The 16,155-nt window shown below is 50.3% G+C and overlaps 2 protein-coding genes across 2 annotated transcripts; one reads left to right on the top strand and one right to left on the bottom strand.

Annotated features, from left to right (window-relative positions):
* Positions 1-5,870: 5,870 nt before the first annotated feature.
* Positions 5,871-6,660, bottom strand: N7496_000993 (60S ribosomal protein eL34; the record flags this gene model as incomplete). Its single annotated transcript, XM_056693924.1, has 4 exons — positions 5,871-6,062; positions 6,291-6,414; positions 6,556-6,569; positions 6,637-6,660. The coding sequence occupies 4 exons, from the start codon at positions 6,658-6,660 to the stop codon at positions 5,871-5,873; spliced, it is 354 nt and encodes a 117-aa protein (XP_056560653.1).
* Positions 6,661-7,071: 411 nt separating this feature from the next.
* Positions 7,072-14,205, top strand: prp8 (U4/U6-U5 snRNP complex subunit PRP8; the record flags this gene model as incomplete). The annotated part of the gene is made up of 2 exons (XM_056693923.1): positions 7,072-11,655; positions 11,731-14,205. 2 exons carry the CDS (start codon positions 7,072-7,074, stop codon positions 14,203-14,205), a joined length of 7,059 nt encoding a protein of 2,352 aa, XP_056560652.1.
* Positions 14,206-16,155: the final 1,950 nt, after the last annotated feature.

Raw genomic sequence — 16,155 nt, 5'->3', positions numbered from 1 at the left:
TTTCCTTGTGAATTATTTTTCGCGTTTCTCCCCCTCTTTTTCTTTGGGTCTCTTCTTTGGGGGCCGATCTGGCCCTTTGGCGCTGATTCCAATTAGAGGAAGTCGTTGCATCACTCATGCATTGCTAGTCGGGATTTTGGGGATATTTTGGAAGCTCTGGGTGTTCAGAAGGAGCGGTATTAAGTTGCAGACTTCTGATTTACTTTACTGAGATTTATTTGCCTTTCCCCCTTTTTTTCATTGGATTGGATCGGGGAGGTTGAAATGTACCATAAGCTACTAGCTCGTCAGGTCTCGGGGCCCTCTTAGTGGCATACGCAGAGTGGAAAATTTAGGCTTGAAAACCGAGACTTGTCTATTCGTTCCCTCAGCTGAGAATTTCCAGGTATAAAAAACATGACATGACAACGAGCCATAGTTCCCATACAGTAGTTTCAACGGGGCGGCCCGCCGCAAAGCCTCGGTTCCACAGTTCCACTGGGGTCGTTAAGCATGATGAAGATGACAAGTATACTTCGTGAGGTCGGAATCCTCCCCGACTATCCGTTGATACTTGATGGGTTCTATATTCTCAATTTGAAACCATCTCTACAAGCAACAAGGTGAATTAATACATGCTCGATCCTTCGAGAGTCCTGATTTCCCTCACTCGCTTTCTAATTTTCCGTACTTTGCCTGGAGCGTGTCAGGACCCAGCTACATTATCCGCAGTTGCAACCTATTGCCTACTTACGGACATAGTGACCAACCAAATACAGGGTAAGAAAGTCGTCAAGCCGCCATTTCCAAACTTACAAGTCCTCAACGTCTTTTCCCCCCAATCCAATGAATGGTACATTTTCCCGCTAGAGGTACGTGCAAGTGCCTTAGCTATTGACAGAGGCGTTTGGGGCCTCCCACCCCCACCTCCGTTAAGGCGCTCCTCCAATGACTGACCACCACAGATACACCTCCTCTCCTCTCCGGCTCTCCCTCGTTCTTAAGCTCGGTCTTAATGACAAGCCTGCAGCTTGCCTTCATCGGGTGACGCGGACAGTGTCTTAGCACTACCCAGGTTTTCCAGATAACATGATTAGTGCGATATTGCTCAATTGCAAGCGTCTGACTCTTTCTGTTCTGAGCAAATTTCCCCGCTCGATACCCTGGCTCATCAGCGATGAGATCTTTACAGATCTAGTGGGACTAGATCTAGACCTGGGTAGTGGGAAATCTTGATAAGCCATATCATTCCACGACTTGATAATGCTAGACGCCGGCCGCTGTATAATAGTGGAGCAGAATAAAGACCATGGAAACGGATGGTGATCGCTGTCAAAGTACTTTCGATCTGTCAATGGCGATCTACACCCCCCACCCCCAATAACGACGCAGGTTCGAGCTCATCGTCCTACCGTTGAGCGTCACGGATGGCTCGTGTGATCAGATCGGCGGTGGCACTGGCGGCTAGAGGGGATGGCATTTATTCACTACTATATCTAAAATACGAGGTGTTCATGACCTGAGGCAGATCAAGAGTCGCTAGCAGGGGCTCCGGGGTGCTAAGAAGCAGAGGTGGAGGTGCAGGGATTGGATGAAATGGTGGCCCAGGAGCTTTTATAATTGGCTGCCGGCTAATTAGCTGTTTACAGAGATTTTGTCGATGTTTTTTCTCACTCATTATTGAATTTTTGGACTATAGGTCTGTCTATTTGACAGGTACATCTATTCATTCATACCTCCATAAACCTACCTAGGAATGTGCTGTTTTTACGGCGTGGGGGAACGGGGAGTATCTGTGCCACCATCTATACTCCGGTGACAACTGCACGTCGCTCCCTTAATGACCCGAGGCCGGCATTCTGGTACATTCCCGTTTTCTACCTGTGACGGGTCGTGCCGTTCCTTGGAGCTTAGAGCCTGTCAAGCAAAGAACCTTCAAGGGCACTTGCAGGTCGTTATTCTTAAATACAAACCCTCTTTTTAATTCCTCTTTTCTTGTGACATCTTACAAGTTAGTACAATTATCGCTCGTCGCAGATTATGCATCTTGTTAAAGGCTGAGGCGGTCTGTCTCTCTATTGTGTACGGTACTCGTACTTATGAGGCTCCGCTACCGACAGAAACTTATCCATTGGCTTACAACTTCGTATAATGTTCGGGGTTTGGTACGTCGTACTTTTGAGGGGTCGACTCTCTATTGTGCACATGCTCCATTTGAGTGATCGCCAAAGACGTGCGGCGGCTCCACAGATGTACATCCGTAGTGCATCGCGGTTGATTCTGGCGTCTAGAGACTGGGAAACTTTGCCGGGGATATATGACCTTGTTTTCTTTGGAATCTATCATCAATAGAATTATACCTAGTGTCATGGCTTCTCCTTGCGTGTGGGATCGTCCCAACCCCCAAATTCGGCTCCCAATTGCCGGGTCTAATCAAGGACCAATGATGGATCTTTATTAAGGAATAGGATGAGCAAATGACCAGGATCAAGACAGCCATGGCTAGGGCAGACCATCGTCCCTCCCCATTTTGGACCATGCCCTCGCAAGAGATTTGGGGCTAACAGGCACGTTGGAATAGAGGTTGCTTTTTTTTCTATTTCTCCTTTTGTACCGACTCGCATGCTATACTCCGTACTTATTTCATGATCATCTTCAGCTGCCATGCTTCATCATTTCTTTTTTTTCTGTTCTCTTTCATGCAAGCTCGATATCGTTCGGGTATTTACATATGCAGGACTGGAAGGCAGAATCAATAGCCTAACGATCGAAATGATCACAGTGGAGTTGGCGGAAGAGCATCCAATCCCCGAACCGGGTCAATTCCATTCCTAAATTAAGGACGATGTGACAGATCCAATGCCACGCCGTTCGATAGAGGTAAATCATATAGAAAGTGGAATCAATGGGAACACCTCAAGATCTCCCGTTCTCCAATCCTATGCGGATCGATGAAGGTGGTTCCTCTCAGCATCTCCTAAGCTGTCAAGTGGCTAGCGGCGATAATTTCACTTTTTGGGCTGATGGACTGTGCGACTAGATGCTATGCAAGAATTCGCAGACGCAGAGCTCCAGACTCACTTTGGGCTTCTTCTGTGCGGAGAATGCCTGCACAGAATCAGAGACGAGACTTCCCCTCTTTTCTCTCTGGATAAAGTGGGACATATTTACTTCGTTTCGTTTCTCGATTAGCCCATTGCGTGGCACGAGCCCCGTCCGTTAAGCGCTTGCGGGGTGGAACGGACCCAATATTGTGGTTGTCAAGAGGACTATAACGTCGCTGGCGGAATTTTTGTCCCAGCCTCGACATCCCACACTTTCCACAGAGGCATAGACGCTAAAATTTCATTCTGGAGCCACCGAGTCTAGCCAGGTAGCTGGAACGATGTGCCGTAGCCCCGGGACCCAGGAATAGTACAATAGAAGGTACCTGGCTGACCGCTCCTCGGTATGGTTCGTCTGAATGTCGTGCATAAATTTGTCAACGTTGGCGTCGAGATGACAGCTTGAAATGGAGTATGGAGGGAGAATGGGAAAGCCAAGAACCAGGTTAACGAGGAAGGCTTTGCCGATCCAGGTCGGTAATTACATCGCATTGATTAATTGGCCAGTCATCGAGGGTCCAGGGGTTTGGAGATGGATACGAAGGTTATCGGCTGCCACGTAGGGGAAATGTGTACTTGCATTAGCTGCGGAGGATGGAAGTGAAGGGATCGCTGTCCATTGGTACCCGGTGCAAGGGATTTTTTCCTTGTCCTTGACAAGCACGGAGATTCAATATTATGGGTGACACGGGAAACGGTCGGCTTTAATCATTTATGTCATACATATACAATGCTCATTTTTTTTCTCTCTTTTGCTGCTGTAACCTATATCTTTGTGCATGGCTTTCTCTACTCTATAGATAAGCGTTTTTTTGAGTTCGAAGATCCCGTGCTTGATGCTTCCGGCCGTCTAACCTTAAAAAGGAAATTTAACTATGATAGTTACATAATCGCATCCTTAAACAGCCAGCCTCCGTGAACGAAAGGTACCCTTTTTTGCCCTTTGTTAAATCTGTCCATATCTTCTGTTTCTTTTTCCCTTCGTATTCTGCAAGCGCCTTCAAACTCTACTGAATGGTTATCTGCAGCCTTCGCAAGACAAAAGTACCGAGTACTATGACCCTCGGGGTGGAACTCCTACCCAAACTAGCACTCGGGGGATTCGGATCAGGAAGCTAATAGGACCAGCTGCTATCAGGCGTGTGAATGGCACTGCATAGAACATGGTCATAATCATAGTCCATAGGAATTAGAAAATAGAAATTTGATCTGCGGTTGAATCGGGGAGTTTCGATCCACTTTCCCCGTCCATCTGCCAATATATATCCACGGACAACTTCCTACATCACCAAAGACAGGTCCTTTTCAAAAGTACACTGGAGATCTAGTAGCACGAGATGGATGGATCAAAGCTAGCCATGAACTATCGAGTGGCACTAATCTAGACCAGTTGAGAACCATAGTAAGGTTGCTAGATTTGATTTCGCGAGTCATGACAAGCGTGCCTGCCAGGGTATACGGGCACACATGGTGGATGGTGGATGGTGGATGGCAGGAATTTCAGGCCCCCAGCGCTCTCGTGCCCGCAGAAGAAATTTTACCTGCCTCCAGCCATGACAGGACCTTTGATTGTAGAATATGTTGGCCTCGAGTATCCATTCACATGCCATTCAAGTGGACATTTGAGTCTGACAATATGACAGCTGCAAAACCACGTCAGGCACACCTTGAACACGTCCATCCTAGCACGTACCTACATCCGGCGCTACTATAGTGGATCACCCCGGATGACCCTTGAAGAATCGACTATCTACGATGAAAAGTAAGACTAGACCGATGAAGCGGTCACCAGGGGTACATGATCGATCGATCGATCTTAGAAAAGATTTTCACAAAGTCCGCCATCCGGGAATGGCTCGCTGCACTCACTCGGCCGGATTCAAAATCACGGCCGACGTCGGAAACCAGTACCTACTCGATAGATTGGATCAATCCATAGCCCTGACAGCCAGAGTCCGGCCCTAGTCTATAACTTGAACTTGATATACCCTCCCTTTGCTCGCTCCGCCTTTTCCAGCCTGATGATGTTATCCGTACCTTTCAGATATCATGCGGCTAGGGTTCCAGCCTGGGTTGAATTTGACCTTGCTGCTGTGCTGGCTGGTTGTCGACCAACTGCGTAGACAAGGGTATCAATTATACGTTACGTGTTGCGGTGTGATGGCGATAGTCACCAGGCACCATTGTGCCTTGTGAGGCGAGGAATTGTCCTCTGGTTGACGTGGTTGATAGTGTAGACCGCTAGAATCATGCCTAGAATGTTAGGCCGGCGTGCGAGGAGACATATGCAAATCTCGAAGAGGTGCAGTGAGAGCATGCGTATCGGGACCTGGAGGTTGAGTACTTGGACTCAATGCACACCCATAGGCAGAGTAATTAAGAAAAGGACGCAAGGGCATTGACAATTAGAAAGTGTGGAATGGGTGTAGATGCAGGTCGCTCAAGATGCCTCGATTGGAGGGCTTCATCTACATTCTATAGGTATGAAGGGAGTAGTCAATGGGTGAGAAACCGGGGAAGCAGTACTCTCGGAAGACATCCTTCGTAGGACTAGAAACAATTGCAGTGCCAGAATACACCGACAACGGAATCATGTTGAACACATTTCGTGGAAATCTCATGAAGGTAATAAGGTTGGGTTTCATTTGCTTAGCCACGGCCCATATAAGGGTGGGCTCGCGTGCTAGCGGTTCCTGTTCATCCTTTTTTAGATTCTAAGAGAACCGTTCCCGTTTTTCCATAACGTTCGCTCCCCAAAAGACCAACACCGACGAAAACAAACGTTGCTTAGCGCTTGCCAGCAGCCTTCTCCTGGGACTCCTTGAGGACCTTCTTGACGATCTTCTGCTCCTCAATCAGGAAGGCGCGGACGATGCGGTCCTTGACGCAGCCAGCGCAGCGGGAACCACCGTAGGCACGGCTGACGTTCTTCTTGGGGCGGGAGATCTGAGCATACTCGCGGGGGCGGAGAGCGGGGACCTAGAGGGCCAGAATGGTCAATTCATACAGTTCTGTGCGAGAACGAAGGCGGAATGCGGCATTGGGAGGAGTTGTGGTGGCTTGGTCAAAATCGAGAATCCCGCCAGTGTATCGGGGAAGAGAATTTTTCAAGTGCCCTTCACTCGGTTCCTCGATGGTCGCCCTCCACGCACAACCCCACACAAAACCACACACTCGACGATAAAAAATCGTTCAGGAAGCACTCACACCGGGGAGCTTGATGCCACAGTCACCGCACTTGGGAGCGGTACCCTTCTTCTTCAGGTGAAGGTACCGGAGCTCACCACCAGGAGTCTTGATGATGCGAACCTTGTTGGACCGCGTGTTGTACCTAGAAAACGAGGGAATCCGTCAATATGTCGTTCGAAAAATCATTTAGTCATGCAACTCGTCGATCCTGATCGTAGCGAATATCGATTCAAGCGTAGAGGAGGCATTGTGCGGGAGAAGGGAATTTTTTTATCGAACGTACGGGTTCCGGCGGCGCTGCAGGATGGAAATCACGGTCAGTATTTTCGATTGAGTTCGTTTCATCGCAGTCGAGGCAACTCACGTATTGCAGTCTGTTGTTAGGCATTTTGGCGTGCTTGAACCTCTGCTATGGTCAAGAGCGGCGGTTGTCGTTCGTCGGGTTGTAGACGGTAAAATGTCCAGAGCGGACGGATTTGTGTGGGTTTCGCTCTAGCGCACTTTTGGCGAGTCCACGCTAACCCCAATCAGGACTAGCGCCATCCGGACAGCCGCCACCTCAAACTTCGAGCGAAAGGAGCAAGTTTCATCTAGCAGAGGGATCACCGGTTGTTGGTGCTCTTTTCCATCGATCTGCTTGATCTCAGCTATTCTACGCGCCTGCGATAAGCGTCCTTTACCCCATTCACCAACAATCGCGCCCCGAGTCGATGATTTTGGACGTGACGTGGACGCGACTCTGAGCCCAACTCACGTCTAAGGGAGGGTGGGTGTACTGCCCCCATCAACAACCACCACCATGGCATCTTTGCCTCCTCCCCCTCCTCCGGGATGGGGTGCAGCTCCTCCGTCCATCACGATGGCACCGCCGCCTCCTGGCTATCAGCCGCCGGCCGACCCGAACGTCGCAAAATTTGCGCAGAAGAAGCATGAATGGTTGCGAACGCAACGAAGCCGCTTCGGCGAGAAACGAAAGGCTGGATTTGTCGAGACACAGAAGGCAGACATGCCTCCTGAGCATTTGCGGAAGATTGTCAAGGATATTGGCGATGTTTCGCAACGGAAGTTCACCAACGAGAAGCGCAGCTACCTCGGCGCGTTGAAGTTCATGCCCCATGCTGTTCTGAAGCTCCTGGAGAACATGCCGATGCCCTGGGAGTCAGCTCGCGAAGTCAAGGTGCTCTACCATGTCAACGGTTGCTTGACCATCGTGAACGAGACCCCGCGCGTCATCGAACCCGTCTTCCATGCTCAGTGGGCCACTATGTGGATGTCCATGCGTCGCGAGAAGAGTGATCGACGACACTTCAAGCGAATGCGCTTCCCTCCGTTCGACGACGAAGAGCCTCCCCTTTCTTGGTCAGAAAATATCGAAGATGTTGAGCCTTTGGAACCCATTCAAATGGAGCTTGATGAGGACGAAGATGGAGCTGTCTACGAATGGTTCTACGACCACCGACCCCTTCTTGATACCCCCCACGTCAACGGTCCTAGCTACAAGACATGGAATCTGTCGTTGCCGCAGATGGCTACTCTTCATCGTCTGAGTCACCAGCTGCTTAGTGACGTCGTGGACGAGAATTACTTCCACATGTTTGATCTCAACAGCTTCTTCACAGCAAAGGCCCTGAACGTTGCCATCCCTGGTGGTCCCCGATTCGAGCCCTTGTACAAGGACATTGATCCGAACGACGAGGATTTCAGCGAGTTCAACGCAATCGATCGCATCATTTTCCGCGCCCCGATCCGAACCGAATATCGCGTGACCTTCCCTTTCCTGTATAATACCCTTCCCCGCAGCGTCAAGGTTGCCTGGTACTCTCACCCCCAGGTGGTCTATGTCCGCACCGAAGATCACAACCTCCCCGCATTCTATTTCGACCCTGTCATTAATCCTATTTCCTCCCGCTCCGTCGCTCCGAAGAACATCACTGTTAGTCACGAGGATGAAATCTTTGGCCCGGGCAACGACGAAGATGAGTTCGAACTTCCCGGAGAGGTCGAGCCGTTCTTTGACGATGAGGAGCTCTACACACCTGATACTGCCTCTGCGATTGCTTTGTGGTGGGCCCCTCATCCCTTCGATAAGCGGTCCGGAAAGATGGTTCGTGCTCAGGATGTGCCGCTTGTCAAACAGTGGTACCTGGAGCACTGCCCTCAGGGTCAGCCCGTCAAGGTTCGCGTCTCATATCAGAAGCTGCTCAAGACCTACGTGCTTAATGAGCTGCACAAGAGCAAGCCGAAGGCCCAGAGCAAGCAGAATCTGTTGAAGACTTTGAAGACAACCAAGTTCTTCCAGCAGACTACTATTGACTGGGTTGAGGCTGGTTTGCAAGTCTGCCGTCAAGGCTTCAACATGCTGAACTTGTTGATTCACCGGAAGAACTTGACCTACCTGCACCTTGATTACAACTTCAACTTGAAGCCTGTCAAGACATTGACAACCAAGGAGCGCAAGAAGTCTCGCTTCGGAAATGCTTTCCATCTCATGCGTGAAATTCTCCGCCTGACCAAGTTGATCGTTGATGCTCAGGTTCAGTACCGCCTCGGCAACATTGATGCCTTTCAGCTGGCTGATGGTATCTTGTATGCTTTCAATCACGTCGGTCAGCTCACCGGTATGTACCGTTACAAGTACAAGCTGATGCACCAGATCCGTTCCTGCAAGGACTTGAAGCATTTGATCTACTACCGCTTCAACTCTGGTCCTGTCGGTAAGGGTCCTGGTTGCGGTTTCTGGGCCCCCGCCTGGCGTGTCTGGCTGTTCTTCATGCGCGGTATCATTCCTCTGCTTGAGAGATGGCTTGGAAACTTGCTCTCTCGTCAGTTCGAGGGCCGTCACAGCAAGGGTGTTGCCAAGACTGTTACCAAGCAGCGTGTGGAGTCTCACTTTGATCTTGAGCTGCGTGCTTCCGTCATGGCTGATCTGATGGACATGATGCCCGAGGGTATCAAGCAGAACAAGGTCAATGTTGTGTTGCAGCATCTCTCCGAAGCTTGGAGATGCTGGAAGAGTAACATTCCTTGGAAGGTCCCCGGCCTGCCTGCACCTATTGAGAATATCATTCTTCGATATGTGAAGAGCAAGGCTGACTGGTGGATTTCCGTCGCTCACTACAACCGTGAGCGAATTCGCCGCGGTGCGACCGTTGATAAGACAGTGGCTAAGAAGAACCTGGGTCGTCTCACTCGACTCTGGCTCAAGTCCGAGCAAGAGCGTCAGCACAACTATCTCAAGGACGGTCCCTACGTGTCATCCGAGGAAGCTGTGGCTATCTATACCACGATGGTCCACTGGCTCGAATCTCGCAAGTTCTCGCCCATTCCCTTCCCCAGTGTCTCATACAAGCATGACACTAAGATTCTCATTCTGGCCCTTGAGCGCCTTCGTGAGTCCTACTCTGTGAAGGGTCGTCTCAACCAGAGTCAACGTGAGGAACTTGCCTTGATCGAGCAGGCCTATGATTCCCCTGGTACAACCCTTGCTAGAATCAAGCGCTTCCTCCTCACTCAGCGTGCTTTTAAGGAAGTCGGAATTGACATGAATGACAACTACAACAACATCAACCCTGTCTACGACATCGAGCCCATTGAGAAGATTACCGATGCTTATCTGGATCAATACCTATGGTACCAGGCTGAGCAACGCCACCTCTTCCCCGCTTGGATTAAGCCCTCCGACTCTGAGGTGCCTCCGCTTTTGACCTACAAGTGGACCCAGGGTATCAACAACTTGTCGAATGTCTGGGAGACCGCTGATGGCGAGACTAACGTCATGATTGAGACCGAGCTTTCCAAGGTTTACGAGAAGATTGATCTTACTCTGTTGAACCGCATGCTCCGCCTCATCATGGACCACAACTTGGCGGACTATATCACCTCTAAGAACAACGTCCAGCTCAGCTACAAGGACATGAACCACACCAACAGCTATGGTCTAATCCGCGGTCTGCAGTTCTCTGGCTTCGTGTTCCAGTACTATGGTCTGATGATTGACCTTTTGCTCCTCGGCTTGCAGCGAGCCAGTGAGATGGCTGGCCCTCCCCAGAGCCCCAATGACTTCTTGCAATTCCGTGACAAGGCCACCGAGACTCGCCACCCTATCCGTCTCTACACTCGTTACGTCGACAAGATTTGGGTCTTCTTCCGGTTCCAAGCCGATGAGTCTCGTGACCTGATTCAGCGATTCTTGACCGAAAATCCCGATCCTAACTTCGAGAACGTCATCGGATACAAGAACAAGAAGTGCTGGCCTCGCGATTGTCGTATGCGCTTGATGCGTCACGATGTTAACCTGGGTCGTGCTGTCTTCTGGGACATGAAGAACCGTCTTCCCCGGTCCATCACCACCATTGAGTGGGATGATACCTTCGCGAGCGTCTACAGCAAGGACAACCCCAACCTGCTGTTCTCCATGAGTGGATTCGAAGTTCGCATTCTCCCCAAGATCCGTAACCAGAATGAAGAGTTCTCGGTCAAGGACAGTGTCTGGTCTTTGGTCGACGGCTCCACCAAGGAACGAACTGCCCATGCATTCCTGCAGGTTACGGAGGAGGACATTCAGAAGTTCAATAACCGCATTCGTCAAATTCTCATGTCCTCTGGATCGACAACCTTCACCAAGATTGCCAACAAGTGGAACACGGCACTGATTGCCCTCTTCACTTACTACCGTGAGGCTGCCGTGTCGACTGTCAACCTCCTCGACACCATTGTCAAGTGTGAGACCAAGATTCAGACCCGTGTCAAGATCGGTCTGAACTCCAAGATGCCTTCCCGTTTCCCTCCGGCTGTCTTCTACACGCCTAAGGAATTGGGAGGTCTGGGTATGATCTCTGGTTCCCACATCCTCATCCCCACCAGCGACAAGCGCTGGTCCAAGCAGACCGACACCGGCATTACTCACTTCCGTGCGGGTATGTCACATGACGAGGAAACGTTGATCCCCAACATCTTCCGATACATCATTCCCTGGGAGGCCGAGTTCATCGATTCCCAGCGTGTGTGGATGGAGTACTCGCAGAAGCGCATGGAGGCTCAGCAGCAGAACCGCCGTTTGACGCTTGAGGATCTTGAGGACAGCTGGGACCGTGGTCTTCCCCGTATCAACACCCTGTTCCAGAAGGACCGCAGCACCCTCAGCTTCGACAAGGGTTTCCGTCTCCGTGCCGAGTTCAAGCAGTACCAGTTGATGAAGAGCAATCCTTTCTGGTGGACTAGTCAGCGACATGACGGTAAACTCTGGAACCTGAACGCCTACCGAACCGATGTCATCCAAGCCCTGGGTGGTGTCGAAACTATTCTTGAGCACACACTCTTCAAGGCAACGGCATTCCCATCCTGGGAGGGCTTGTTTTGGGAGAGGGCATCTGGATTCGAAGAAGTATGCAATTTTTTTACTATTATTACTTCAATTTCCCCATTTTCGTTCACATATGCTAACTTTTGTTAACCGCAGAGCATGAAATTCAAGAAACTCACCAACGCCCAGAGGTCTGGTTTGAACCAGATTCCTAACCGTCGTTTCACCTTGTGGTGGTCCCCCACTATCAATCGTGCTAATGTCTACGTTGGTTTCCAAGTTCAGCTTGACTTGACTGGTATTTTCTTGCACGGCAAAATTCCCACTCTGAAGATTTCTTTGATCCAGATCTTCCGTGCCCATTTGTGGCAGAAGATTCACGAGTCCGTGGTCATGGATTTGTGTCAAGTGTTCGATCAGGAGTTGGAGCAGCTTGGCATTGAGGCTGTTCAGAAGGAGACCATCCATCCTCGTAAGTCTTACAAGATGAACAGCTCCTGCGCCGATATCCTGCTCTTCGCGACAAACAAGTGGAACGTCACTAGACCTTCTCTGTGCTTCGACACCAAGGATGTCTATGAGCCCACAACGACGAACAAGTTCTGGCTCGATGTGCAATTGAGATACGGTGACTATGACTCCCACGACATTGAGCGTTATGTTCGTGCCAAGTATCTCGACTACACCACCGACAGTATGAGTATCTACCCGTCGGCTACTGGTCTGATGATCGGCATTGACCTTGCCTACAACCTGTACTCTGCTTACGGTCAGTACTTCCCTGGTCTGAAGACTCTGATCCAGCAAGCTATGGCCAAGATCATGAAGGCCAATCCTGCCCTATACGTTCTCCGTGAGCGTATCCGCAAGGGTCTCCAGCTGTACGCCTCGGAGAGCAACCAGGAGTTCCTCAACTCCCAGAACTATTCCGAGCTTTTCAGTCCCCAGATTCAGCTGTTCATTGATGACACTAATGTCTACCGTGTCACCATTCACAAGACCTTTGAGGGTAACTTGACCACCAAGCCCATCAACGGTGCCATCTTTATTTTCAATCCTCGCACTGGGCAACTGTTCTTGAAGATCATCCACACCAGTGTCTGGGCTGGCCAGAAGCGTTTGGGTCAGCTCGCGAAGTGGAAGACAGCCGAAGAAGTTGCCGCCCTCATCCGATCTCTCCCCGTGGAAGAACAACCGAAGCAGCTTATCGTCACTCGCAAGGGTCTCTTGGATCCCCTCGAGGTTCATCTGCTCGACTTCCCCAACATCTCTATCCGTGCCTCTGAGCTTCAGCTGCCCTTCCAGGCTGCTATGAAGGTTGAGAAGCTTGCCGATATGATTCTTCGGGCTACTGAGCCTCAGATGGTTCTGTTCAACCTCTACGATGAATGGCTCAAGTCCATCTCTCCTTACACTGCCTTCTCTCGTTTGATCCTGATCCTTCGTGCCCTCCATGTCAACATCGACAAGGCCAAGATCATTCTTCGCCCCGACAAGAGTGTGATCACTCAAGAACACCACATCTGGCCCTCGCTCTCTGACGAGGACTGGATCAAGGTCGAAGTCCAGCTTCGTGATCTTATCTTGAACGACTATGGCAAGAAGAACAACGTCAACGTGCAGAGTCTCACTAGCTCTGAAGTTCGGGATATTATCCTGGGTATGGAGATCAGTGCACCTTCGCTGCAGCGCCAGCAGGCAGCCGAGATTGAGAAGCAGCAGGAAGAGGCCAAGCAATTGACTGCCGTCACGACCAAGACTCAGAATGTGCGCGGCGAGGATATCATCGTCACGACAACTTCGCAGTACGAACAGCAGTCCTTTGCCTCCAAGACCGAATGGCGCACTCGTGCCATCGCGACTTCGAACTTGCGGACCAGGTCAAACAACATCTATGTTTCTTCGGATGACATCCGCGATGATGGCTACACCTACATCATGCCGAAGAACATTCTCAAGCGATTCATCACCATCGCTGATCTTCGTGTCCAGGTCACCGGCTACATCTACGGTAGCTCACCCCCCGACAACGATCAAGTCAAGGAGGTCCGTACGATTGTCATGGTTCCTCAGGTCGGTAACACCCGGGATGTTCAACTGCCACACGAGTTGCCTCAGCATGACTACCTGAATGGTCTGGAGCCGTTGGGTGTCATTCACACTGTCTCCGGCAATGAGCCATCCTACATGTCGGCGGCGGATGTGACGCAGCATGCTCGTCTGATGAACGCTCACCCCTCGTGGGACAAGAAGACTGTGACTATGACCGTGTCTTTCACGCCCGGCTCCGTGTCACTTGCTGCCTGGGGTCTGACTCCCGATGGCTACAAGTGGGGTGCTGAGAACAAGGATATGAGTTCCGACCAGCCGCAGGGCTTCTCCACCAGCATGGGTGAAAAGTGCCAGCTGTTGCTCAGTGACCGTATCCGTGGTTACTTCCTGGTTCCCGAGGACAACTTGTGGAATTACAGCTTCATGGGAAGTTCCTTCGGTAGCGTCGAGAAGCGACCTATCTATGTCAAGATCGACACCCCGCTGCGCTTCTACGATGACCAGCACCGCCCTCTGCACTTCCAGAACTTCGCTGAGTTGGAGGATATCTGGGTTGATCGGACGGACAACTTTGAGTAAGAGATGTTCTCATCCATCATGGTTTTCATGGGTCTCGGTGGGCGTTTAAAAAGCCATGCTTTACTTTCAAGTTTCCGGGGCGTCCGTCTCTTTGTATTATTTATGTATCTTGCGCACCCTTTTTGTGTATGATGACAATCATAATTTATGTATTAAGCGAATTTTTAGCTCAACAAGCAATGAATACCTCTGTATTAAAATCGATTCGTTCTGAAGGGTCGGTAGAGACTTGGGTAAGGACATGGATTGTTTGATATGCGTATTGCAAGTATGGGAGCTGCCCCGGTAAACATAGATCCCATAGATCCCTGACGGAGCGTTTAAACATGTGGAGAATAGGCTTGAAATCCTGGTTTGCCAAATCGTAGGATCAAGGACTGGAAAGAGGGTTGGACATGGATACTCCCAAGTGGTACGTCCGGGGGGTCTCAAAGGCACAGCCGGTTTCTCCATTTTTCTTTTTCAACATCCATTTCGTGGATGGGGGATTAGATCTTCCGGAGAAACCCCTGGAGGCAACCAATATTACTCTAGGTATCGAGCTATGGTGGATCCTTTCCAGGCATATGTCCATCTTGTATACATTGATCACTCGACAGCCTTCCGTATAGGTACTGAGCTGGAAGGTAATCTTCCACACGCCCTACACATGAGTAGCCCTTGCCTTAGTTAGTTTGATATAGGAGGCCCGAGTAATAATCATGCTTTCCATGGCAGACAATTTACACGTTGTTCAAATTGGTCACATTCCATGCGAAACCCTGACAAAGGTTCAAAATTATCATATTTATCACGAGTTGAATGATAGACCAAGCGACGATGCATGTGTCATGAACAAGAAAAGGTGATTTTAAAATACATTTTGAAAGACTTTCCAAAAGGAGTTGAGCTTAATGCATATCTGATTGGATGGTGTCTCGGGTTTTGGGAGTCTTTGGAACCGTTGCTGCAGCTCATAAACTATGTGCGTGTGCTAGGCTTAGACAGGGCCACTTGAAGAACAAGAGCTCAAGAACCTATAGAATTAAGAAAAGGCTTGCAAATATGGTTCCTCGCAAACATGAGCTTGATAATAAGGCGTCCAAGCACGACGTTCCGGTTGCATTTTCCCTTTGCATACAGGACCGCATACGGCGTGACGAGTCCAACTCATTCCGGCAAGAGAAGCGCTTTAGACCGTATTAGTTGCAATTTCTAGGCATTCTTTCATTTTGATAATAAAAATTAGGTGATTGATGGACGACTTATACGAGGGGTGGGTATGAGGCTGGGCAAAGACAGTTGAAATTGAAATTGCAATGCGAGATTTGATCAGAGAGTACCCGACAGCGCGGATCCTCTCCCTTCCATCGCACCACCACTCAACGCCAAAGAGAAGGAAGGTTCCATGACCTCCGAAGACCAGACTGTGAAGTGATTGCGCGCTTAAGACCGCAAAGAAAGCGGGTCATCGGGTCTTACGCCACCCAGCATCCTCGGCCAGCTGCCCAACCCTGTCCTTCATGCGTGAGCTGGCGTCGACAATCACAGAAAAAGGTGATATCCCGGCAGACCCAGGAGGGCGTTCCTCCTCATGCAAGAAGGAAATCCACAGCACGTCAATGCATTGTCACCCCCATGCTCCGCGAGGCTAACGGGGCCAACGAGACTATTGAACAGGGATCTGCCCGAGTGGCCCGTGGAGGTGCATGGCACAGGCAAGCCAACGCCATGCCCCAAGCTCTTACACTACGAGGAACAAGAGACGAGGGATGAGATATGGGTCGCATACCAGTTGCACTTCCCAGCGCAAATCGGCCACCCACCCGGATCTTTCCTCTTCTAGTGGGCCTCTCCACCGATTTCAGGCGAAAATGCTATTCGATAACCAATCCATGACGACAGTCATTGCCAATCAAGCATGGCCATGACTCAGGCCGCCATTGTCCCTGAATCGACATGACAACTGAC

This window comes from Penicillium cataractarum (assembly GCF_028827025.1).
Source record: "Penicillium cataractarum strain IBT 29864 chromosome Unknown utg000001l, whole genome shotgun sequence".
Lineage (NCBI taxonomy): Eukaryota > Fungi > Ascomycota > Eurotiomycetes > Eurotiales > Aspergillaceae > Penicillium > Penicillium cataractarum.
Note: the sequence above shows the minus strand (reverse complement) of the source record. Positions and strands in the feature narration are given on the sequence as shown.